The 10,000-nt window shown below is 38.2% G+C and overlaps 1 protein-coding gene across 4 annotated transcripts in view; it reads right to left on the bottom strand.

Moving 5' to 3' along the window:
- LOC133614458 (autophagy-related protein 16-1) overlaps window positions 1-10,000 on the bottom strand; it is a 43,089-nt gene that overhangs the window by 24,470 nt on the left and 8,619 nt on the right. For all 4 annotated transcript variants that reach the window (XM_061972431.1, XM_061972429.1, XM_061972430.2 and 1 more), the window contains exons 2-3: window positions 5,799-5,856; window positions 5,654-5,726 (exon numbers count right to left, since the gene is read on the bottom strand). In XM_061972431.1, the coding sequence (XP_061828415.1) occupies window positions 5,654-5,683 (30 nt within the window). In that variant the 5' untranslated portion in view covers window positions 5,684-5,726; window positions 5,799-5,856. The remainder of the gene's footprint in view (window positions 1-5,653; window positions 5,727-5,798; window positions 5,857-10,000) is intronic.

Raw genomic sequence — 10,000 nt, 5'->3', positions numbered from 1 at the left:
GACTTAGTTTTCAACTGGAAGTAGAAATGCCATTCCGTCTTAAAGCTGTCCATAGTGTTACTACTCGTATAGATTCTTCATTCATCCCTCCAAGCAACGTTTGTAAGTTTTACAATATAACTTAAACAATTCTTACTTACTAAAGTGTCCCATGTGCGATGTCTGTAGGAGAGTTTTCATGTCTATTTGTACGTGCTATCATAATGTAATGAAGTTAGCATTGGTGAATAAGCTAACATGTTTACAAGTGTTGTGTTAGTATTATTAACTTACAACAGCATTCTTTTTGTGTTGCTTCAGTTTCATAAATTCACCAAAACGTCACCGTGGAGTTATTGAGTCTGTTTAGCTGATTGGAGAGCTAGCTTCTGCAGCTAGTGGGTCCATGACGATGACTTCTGTTTTGTTTGATCAACCGTTTTACTGCCGTGTTACAGGCACCGTTGATATGTAAATAAACATTTACAAAATATATCTGTGTAAATAACTCAAACACAACGTATATATCTGCGGCTTATAGTCCAGTGTGGCTAATATATGGAAAAATATATGGGGTTTTTCCTTCTAAAATTTAGCGGGTGCGGTTTATATATCTGTGCTCTCCATAGTTCGGAAATTAGGGTAATAAAAATAGCAGTAGCTATTCCGGGCACTCCATGTGGTACAGATTTGCTCAATTATTATTTGTTACACTCAAACAATTAATCAAAGCAACATAACATAAATCTAAGCTTTTTCCAAATCATGTTAATCAATCTAATCAATTAATTGTTGCAGCCCCAATCACATTAATCATGAGTAAATGCAGATTAATCGCACAACTTATTTTGAGCGTATATGCTGCTGTACCTTAACCGCGGATGGTTACCTGAAAGGCGCAGCAGGTTACTTTATAGTCACCAGTGTTGGGACTAACGTGTTACTTTGTAACGCGTTACTGTAACACCGTTATTTTCGGCGGTAACTAGTAGTCTAATGCGTTATTTTTTATATTCAGTAACTCAGTTACCGTTACTACATGATGCGTTACTGCGTTATTTTACGTCATTTTTTATGTACGGTAGTATCGGCTAGAAACTGAGAAGGTCTGAGTGTGTTTTATTGGAGAGTTGCAGTGTCGTCCATCTGAATCTTTCTGTCACACGGAAGAGAAGAGGGGCGCTCTGTGTGTGTGGGGAGGGGAAGGGGGACGTGTCTGTGTTTACTAACAGGACACGGCGCAGCTGAAATCGAGTTTCTTAACATGGAGATATTCTCACTACTTTTCTTTTGTCGAGCACGAAGAAAAGAACATTTTATTTAAATGTAAGTTGTATCTTGGATCAAAGATCCCATCTACTGTCCAAAACAGCAATTCAAATCTGCTGAAACAGCTACAAAAGCAACATGCTTCGACGAAGCTAGTAAAGAGAGACACAGACTCCGATGGCACTTCACCACCACCACTTAAGGATTTTAACCTCCACCACCACTTAAGGATTTTAACAGAGGGACTAGGACAACATTGATAGAGCCATTACAGGGTATGTGCTAGAAGACATGCAGGCTATTTCTACAGTGGAGTCACCCGCTTTCAGGCAGCTAATTGGCATGCTACCGGGCGTCAAACGGCAAATGGCACGAAAACATTTTCCAAGTTCCTGTACACAGTGGACAGTGAGTACATAAACATGGAAAGCAAGCTAAAGAAGACACTCCAAACTCTGCCTCTGCTCATCATTCAGCACTGAAGGTACACGCACTCTGTCAATTCTCTTATATACCGTACTCTTTCATTCTAGACTTCTAGAGTGTTTGATTATCACATCACTAAATGTATAAACTATAAAGTTCACAAACATAAAGAGGGATCCTAGTGGGCCAGGCCAATCTTTCATTTTCTCTAAACTAAAACTGGGGAAATGTGTCGAGTGTTCTGGGCTTCAGTACAGTGTTGATCTCCTGAAGACATGATTTTATTTCACAATTCCTTGAGAGAAAAAAATGCCTGGTTAGGCTTTGTGTATGTCATGTGTGCCTTCCTTGGGTGAAGCCAGCTTTACAGCTATGTTGTTATTATGCTGTTTGTTACTTATGTATGTTATGTTGCAGCTATTTAAAATAGGGTTGTCAATTTGTTCTGGCCTGAAATAAATTGGCCCTTTGAAACATAACATGTCTTTGTGTGTTGTATGTAGACCACATTGCTGAGCAGAGTTCAGTCATGCAAATGCATGTCAAGTTGATCAACAGATTGTATTATTCTGCAGTGCAATAACAGTACTGAAATGAAGGCTAAAAGGGCATTAATGGGAGCTTTAAAACAAAAAGAAGAAAAAAAATAAGTAACTAAATAGTTACTTTTCACAGTAACACATTACTTTTTGGTGTAAGTGACTGAGTTAGTAACTGAGTTACTTTTGAAATAAAGTAACTAGTAACTGTAACTACTTACTGGTTTTCAGTAACTAACCCAACACTGATAGTCACGGACCAGGGGCCTCAAAAACCTGGTGTACGCCCTTTTTCACGGCAAAGTTGAAATTGCCGTGAAAATAATTTTTAACCTTGAAAAAAAAATGTTACCTTGAAAATCATTTTTTACCTTGAAAATCATTTTTATCCTTGAAAAAAAATTTTACTTTGAAAAAAGTAAAAAAAAATTTACTTTGAAAAATTTTTTTTACCTTGAAAATAATTTTTTACCTTGAAAATCATTTTTTACCTTGAAAATCATTTTCTACATTGAAAAAAAATTTTACCTTGAAATTTTTTTTTTACCTTGAAAATCATTTTTAACCTTGAAAAAAAATTTTTACCTTGAAAAATTTTTTTTACCTTGAAAATCATTTTTACCTTGAAAATCATTTTTTACATTAAAAAAAAATTTTACCTTGAAAATTTTTTTTTACCTTGAAAATCATTTTTTACCTTGAAAATCATTTTTAACCTTGAAAAAAAAATTTTAACTTTAAAAATTTTTTTTTACCTTAAAAAATTTTTTTACCTAGAAAATCATTTTTTACCTTGAAAATCATTTTTAACCTTGAAAAAAAAATTTTACCTTGAAAATTTTTTTTACCTTAAAAATCATTTTGTACCTTGAAAATCATTTTTTACCTTGAAAATCATTTTTAACTTTGAAAATCATTTTTTACATTTAAATAAAACATTTTGGGAATGTCGCCGCCGCAAACGCCAGAATGAGGCACCTCCTATTCCTTGCCTGTGATTTCTGATTGGGCAGAGTGTAGGATCTAAGGCGCATGGCTAATTTGAATATGATTCGCATATTTAAATGGCGTCGGGGACAGGAAGTGGCCCGCTGCACGCCAACATGTGCGCTCAATTCCACGTTGATTGGGATGTAAAAAGAAATGTGCATGGATTAATGTGCACGCTTTTTATACATCTGAAATGGTTTGTAGGCACGCCCTTTTCTGGACTTTTAGTAAGAAATGAACTCTAACTACATGAGGCCCCAGGTCAAGTACCCCATTTGTTGAATGCTTCTGTTTGCATTTGTGTTTTTTAAAGTAAATTAAAGTGTCAGTAATCTGATTTTAAAAGGTAATCGTTTGACAACACTAATATAAATGTAAAAATGTTTTATTTGGGTGTCACAAGTTATGGCGAGTAAAACAGGGTTCTCAACGCTTTTGACCTCGGGGCCCGATTTTTTTCCACTAAAGAGGTTAACACTGAGTTAGTAATCCTACTCTTGATATTAATTTAATTAAATAATTATATCGAACCTACTTACAGTTTACAACTTTGTACAAAACCTAAAACCAGTGAAGTTGGCACGTTGTGTAAATGGTAAAAAATAAAAACAGTGATTTGCAAATCCTTTTCAACTTATATTCAATTGAATAGACTGCAAAGACAAGATACTTAACGTTCGAACTGGAAAACGTTATTTTTTGCAAATATTATCTCATTTGGAATTTGATGCCTGCAAGGTGTTTCAAAAAAGCTGGCACAAGTGGCAAAAAAGACAGAGAAAGTTGAGGAATGCTCATCAAACACTTATTTGGAACATCCCACAGGTGAACAGGCTAATTGGGAACAGGTGGGTGCCATGATTGGGTATAAAAGCAGCTTCCATGAAATGCTCAGTCATTCACAAACAAGAATGGGGCGAGGGTCACCACTTTGTCAACAAATGCCTGAGCAAATTGTTTAAGAACAACATTTTTCAACGAGCTATTGCAAGGAATTTAGGGATTTCACCATCTACGGTCCGTAATATCATCAAAAGGTTCAGAGAATCTGGAGAAATCATTGCACCTAACATTAAATGACCTTGGATCCGCATCAAAAACCGACATCAGTGTGTAAAGGATATCACCACATGGGCTCCGGAACACTTCAGAAAACCACTGTCACTAACTACAGTTGGTCGCTACAGCTGTAAGTGCAAGTTAAAACTCTACTATGCAAAGCGAAAGCCATTTATCAACAACACCCGGAAACGCCGCCGGCTTCGCTGGGCCCGAGCTCATCTAAGATGGACTGATGCAAAGTGGAAAAGTGTTCTGTGGTCTGACGAGCCCACATTTCAAATTGTTTTTGGAAACTGTGGATGTCGTGTCCTCCGGTATAAAGAGAAAAAGAACCATACGGATTGTTCTCGGCGCAAAGTTGAAAAGCCAGCATCTGTGATGGTTTGTGGGTGTATTAGTGCCCAAGGCATGGGTAACTTACACATCTGTGAAGGCATCATTAATGCTGAAAGGTACATACAGGTTTTGGAGCAACATATGTTGCCATCCAAGCAACGTTACCATGGACGCCCCTGCTTATTTCAGCAAGACAATGCCAAACCATGTGTTAGAACAGCGTAGCTTCATAGTAAAGAGTGCGTACTAGACTGGCCTGCCTGTAGTCCTGACCTGTCTCCCATTGAAAATGTGTGGCGCATTATGAAGCCTAAAATAGCACAACGGAGACCCCCGGACTGTTGAACAACTTAAGCTGTACATCAAGCAAGAATGGGAAAGAATTCCACCTGAGAAGCTTAAAAAATGTGTCTCCTCAGTTCCCAAATGTTTACTGAGTATTGTTAAAAGGAAAGGCCATGTAACACAGTGGTAAAAATGCCCCTGTGACAACTTTTTTGCGATGTGTTGCTGCCATTAAATTCTAAGTTAATGATTATTTGCAAAAAAATGTGAGCATTAAATATCTTGTCTTTGCAGTCTATTCAATTGAATATAAGTTGAAAAGCATTTGCAAATTATTGTTATTTGTTTGTATTTACCATTTACACAACGTGCCAACTTCTCTGGTTTTGGGTTTTGTAAAATGGCATAAAAATATAAATTTACATCAAACACAAACTTTAGAATTCGGTCAGGCTGATTAGAAAAATAAATATTAACCAAATATACAGCAAAAGAAGGAACTTTTACGCTGTGTTAAAATGAATAATGAATAACAAATATATGTTTCTCAACTGAACTGTCGGTAAAATTTGAGTGCAAATGAAAAGACAGCTTTACCACTTTAGTCATATTTTTTTGCGCTTAAGAACCTTGCCTATGACTTTAGCTCCAGACTTCCTTTGTCTGTTTGATATTGTCATTACTGCCACAAGTGGTAGAAAAGCGTATTGCAACGAGTCGGCAACAAAAGCCGACTGTGGAAACTCCACATTCCAACAGTTAGTCACCTCTCCAGTGGTCTTCTCCAGATGTGTCATCTCCAGTAGAGGACTTGAGGGCGACTTGCTTCTGTCAGGAACTCTGAACACAAACACAAAAGAGAAATATGATACCAATCTCGATGCTTGCAGGCCGTTGGTACTGAAGCATTACCGAACGGAGCAGCGGAGGATCAAGTTGGTCAGACTGGTTTTCTCCACAAGTCGAGAGTCTGCAAATAGTTGGAGGAAAATTTTAATCAGATTTGTTTTGTTGTGTACAAAGTTGATTTGACTGCTGTGCTGCTGATTCATCATCCCGCCTGACAGAACCAGTTGAACCTGCTGCATCTACTCCATAGAGAACTTTCTTACATTCACTCTCATCAACTGCTGAAACATATGCAAGCTTCTAGTGTCAAGACTTGGTCTTGGGTGTTTGCTTTTCCGGGATGCAACGGAAAGTTGGCTCGGGCGAGACGGGAATGAAGGTACCCAAGACCAAGTCTTGACAGTATGTCACCAGCAAGACAAACTGAAAAACACTGAACTTAAATACTACAGACATGATTAACGAAAACAGGTGCGTGACTCAAAACGTGAAACAGGTGCGTGACGTGACAGGTGAAAACTAATGGGTTGCTATGGTGACAATCAAGAGTGCACAATGAGTCCAAACGTGGAACAGGTGAAACTAATGGGGTAATCATGGAAACAAGACAAGGGAGTGAAAAGACAGAAACTAAAGAGTCCTATAACTAAACAAAACATGACTTAAAACAAAACATGATTACACAGACATGACATCTAGTCAACCATCTGCACGTCTTTTGATTGATTGATTGATTGAAACTTGTATTACTAGATTGCACAGTTCAGTACGATTGACCACTAAATGGTAACACCCTAATAAGTTTTTCAACTTGTTGTATAAATCAATTCATGGTACAGATATATACTATCATCATAATACAGTCATCACACAAGTTAATCATCAGAGTATATACATTGAATTATTTACATTATTTACAATCTGGGGGGTGGGATGAGGAGGGTTTGTTTGATATCAGCACTTCAGTCATCAACAATTGCATCATCAGAGAAATGGGCATTGAAACAGTGTAAGTCTGACTTGGTAGGATATGTACAGCGAGCAGAGAACATAGTGAGTTCAGATAGCATAAGAACAATTATATACGTGTACAGCTCTGGTAATGGGTACATTCGCACCCACCTGCACAAATGTACTTCAAAATGTAACAATCAAAATAAATATGACTTTTTTTTTTTGTTTACTAGGGTATGCATATATAATATGCATTAGTTTGACCATTTAAAATAATAAATGCTTGGAAATAGCATAAAAATGCCCCCAAAAACTTGGAAAAACGCGATTCATATTGTTACTTTTTGGTGTAACCATCATGAGCGTTCTGTTGAGGTATATTTCTTTTATATTTTGATAAATCATCATATTTATGTATTACTAAATTTAAATAGGTATTGATCAATCTTTAAGCGGTGTGTATTTGACTTCAGTTTGCTTTTGACATCTTATTTAGAATTGTCGTTGAAACTTTTACAACCTTGTGTGGCGCTCATGATGGCGTAACCAAACTACCGGTAGATTATTTTGAATATTTATTCCCTTTTTTTACATTTAGTATATTTAAATATACTGTGTTTTATGCTTTTTTCGGCCAAAAAACACCAAAGTTTGGCGCCATGCCACGCCCACATTTTATAGCGTGGGAAAATTTGGTTTGCAATTCATCATCGCCTTTATGTGTAGTATCTGCCATTTTAACCACGACTCATTTGGCTAAAGTTCCTAGGAGAAGTTTGCTATAGTATGACCCCTTTTTCCCCCCGAAAAATGACCAAAAACCATTGGAGCAAAGTTTGGCGCCATGCCACGCCCACATCTTATGACGGAGAAAAATGTTGTTCCCAATTTATCATCGCCTATATGTGTAGTATCTGTCATTTTAACCACGACTCATTTGGCTAAAGTTCCTAGGAGAAGTTTGTTAAAGAATGACCCCTTTTTCCCCCCGAAAAATGGCCAAAAACCATTGGAGTAAAGTTTGGCGCCATGCCACGCCCACATCTTATGGCAAAGAAAAATGTTGTTCCCAATTTATCATCACCTATATGTGTAGTATCTGTAATTTTACCCGCGATTCATTTGGCAAAGTCCCTAGGAGGACTTTGTTAAAGTACGACCCTTTTTTCCCTGAAAATGGCCAAAAACCATTGGAGCAAAGTTTGGCGGCATGCCACGCCCACATCTTAGAGCGTAGGAAAATTGTGTTCGCAATTTATCATCGCCTTCATGTGTAGTATCTGTCATTTTAACCACGACTCATTTGGCTAAAGTTCCTAGGAGAAGTTTGTTAAAGTATGACTCCTTTTTCCCCCCGAAAAATGGACAAAAACCATTGGAGCAAAGTTTGGCGCCATGCCACGCCCACATCTTAGAGGGTAGGAAAATTTTGTTCGCAATTTATCATCGCCTATATGTGTAGTATCTGTCATTTTACCCGCGATTCATTTGGCAAAGTCCCTAGGAGGACTTTGTTAAAGTACGACCCTTTTTTCCCTGAAAATGGCCAAAAACCATTGGAGCAAAGTTTGGCGGCATGCCACGCCCACATGTTAGAGCGTAGAAAAATTGTGTTCGCAATTTATCATCGCCTATATGTGTAGTATCTGTCATTTTAACCACGACTCATTTGGCTAAAGTTCCTAGGAGAAGTTTGTTAAAGTATGACCCCTTTTTCCCCCCGAAAAAATGGCCAAAAACCATTGGAGTAAAGTTTGGCGGCATGCCACGCCCACATCTTAGAGCGTAGGAAAATTGTGTTCGCAATTTATCATCGCCTTTATGTGTAGTATCTGTCATTTTAACCACGACTCATTTGGCTAAAGTTCCTAGGAGAAGTTTGTTAAAGTATGACCCCTTTTTCCCCCCGAAAAATGGCCAAAAACCATTGGAGCAAAGTTTGGCGCCATGCCACGCCCACATCTTAGAGCGTAGGGAAATTTTGTTAGCAATTTATCATCGCCTATATGTGTAGTATCTGTCATTTTAACCACGACTCATTTGGCTAAAGTTCCTAGGAGAAGTTTGTAAAAGCATGACCGCTTTTTTTCCCTGAAAAATGGCCAAAAACCATTGGAGTAAAGTTTGGCGCCATGCCACGCCCACATCTTAGAGCGTAGGAAAATTGTGTTCGCAATTTATCATCGCCTATATGTGTAGTATCTGTCATTTTAACCACGACTCATTTGGCTAAAGTTCCTAGAAGAAGCTCGTTAAAGTATGACCCCTTTTTCCCCCCGAAAAAAGGCCAAAAACCATTGGAGCACAGTTTGACGCCATGCCACGCCCACATCTTATGGCAAAGAAAAATGTTGTTCCCAATTTATCATCACCTATATGTGTAGTATCTGTCATTTTAACCGCGACTCATTTGGCTAAAGTCCCTAGGAGGACTTTGTTAAAGTACGACCCTTTTTTCCCTGAAAATGGCCAAAAACCATCGGAGCAAAGTTTGGCGCCATGCCACGCCCACATCTTAGAGCGTAGGAAAATTTTGTTCGCAATTTATCATCGCCTATATGTGTAGTATCTGTCATTTTACCCGCGATTCATTTGGCAAAGTCCCTAGGAGGACTTTGTTAAAGTACGACCCTTTTTTCCCTGAAAATGGCCAAAAACCATTGGAGCAAAGTTTGGCGCCATGCCACGCCCACATCTTAGAGCGTAGGAAAATTGTGTTCGCAATTTATCATCGCCTTCATGTGTAGTATCTGTCATTTTAACCACGACTCATTTGGCTAAAGTTCCTAGGAGAAGTTTGTTAAAGTATGACACCTTTTTCCCCCCTGAAAAATGGCCAAAAACCATTGGAGCAAAGTTTGGCGCCATGCCACGCCCACATCTTAGAGCGTAGGAAAATTTTGTTCGCAATTTATCATCGCCTATATGTGTAGTATCTGTCATTTTACCCGCGATTCATTTGGCAAAGTCCCTAGGAGGACTTTGTTAAAGTACGACCCTTTTTTTCCCTGAAAATGGCCAAAAACAATCGGAGCAAAGTTTGGCGCCATGCCACGCCCACATCTTAGAGCGTAGGAAAATTGTGTTCGCAATTTATCATCGCCTTTATGTGTAGTATCTGTCATTTTAACCACGACTCATTTGGCTAAAGTTCCTAGGAGAAGTTTGTTCAAGTATGACCCCTTTTTTTCCCTGAAAAATGGCCAAAAACCATTGGAGTAAAGTTTGGCGTCATGCCACGCCCACATCTTATGGAAAAGAAAAATGCTGTTCCCAATTTATCATCACCTTTATGTGTAGTATCTGTCATT

Source organism: Nerophis lumbriciformis, linkage group LG17 (assembly GCF_033978685.3).
Source record: "Nerophis lumbriciformis linkage group LG17, RoL_Nlum_v2.1, whole genome shotgun sequence".
Classification (NCBI taxonomy): Eukaryota; Metazoa; Chordata; class Actinopteri; order Syngnathiformes; family Syngnathidae; genus Nerophis; species Nerophis lumbriciformis.
The sequence above is the reverse complement of the archived record's forward strand: the minus strand, read 5'-3'. Positions and strand labels throughout refer to the sequence as shown.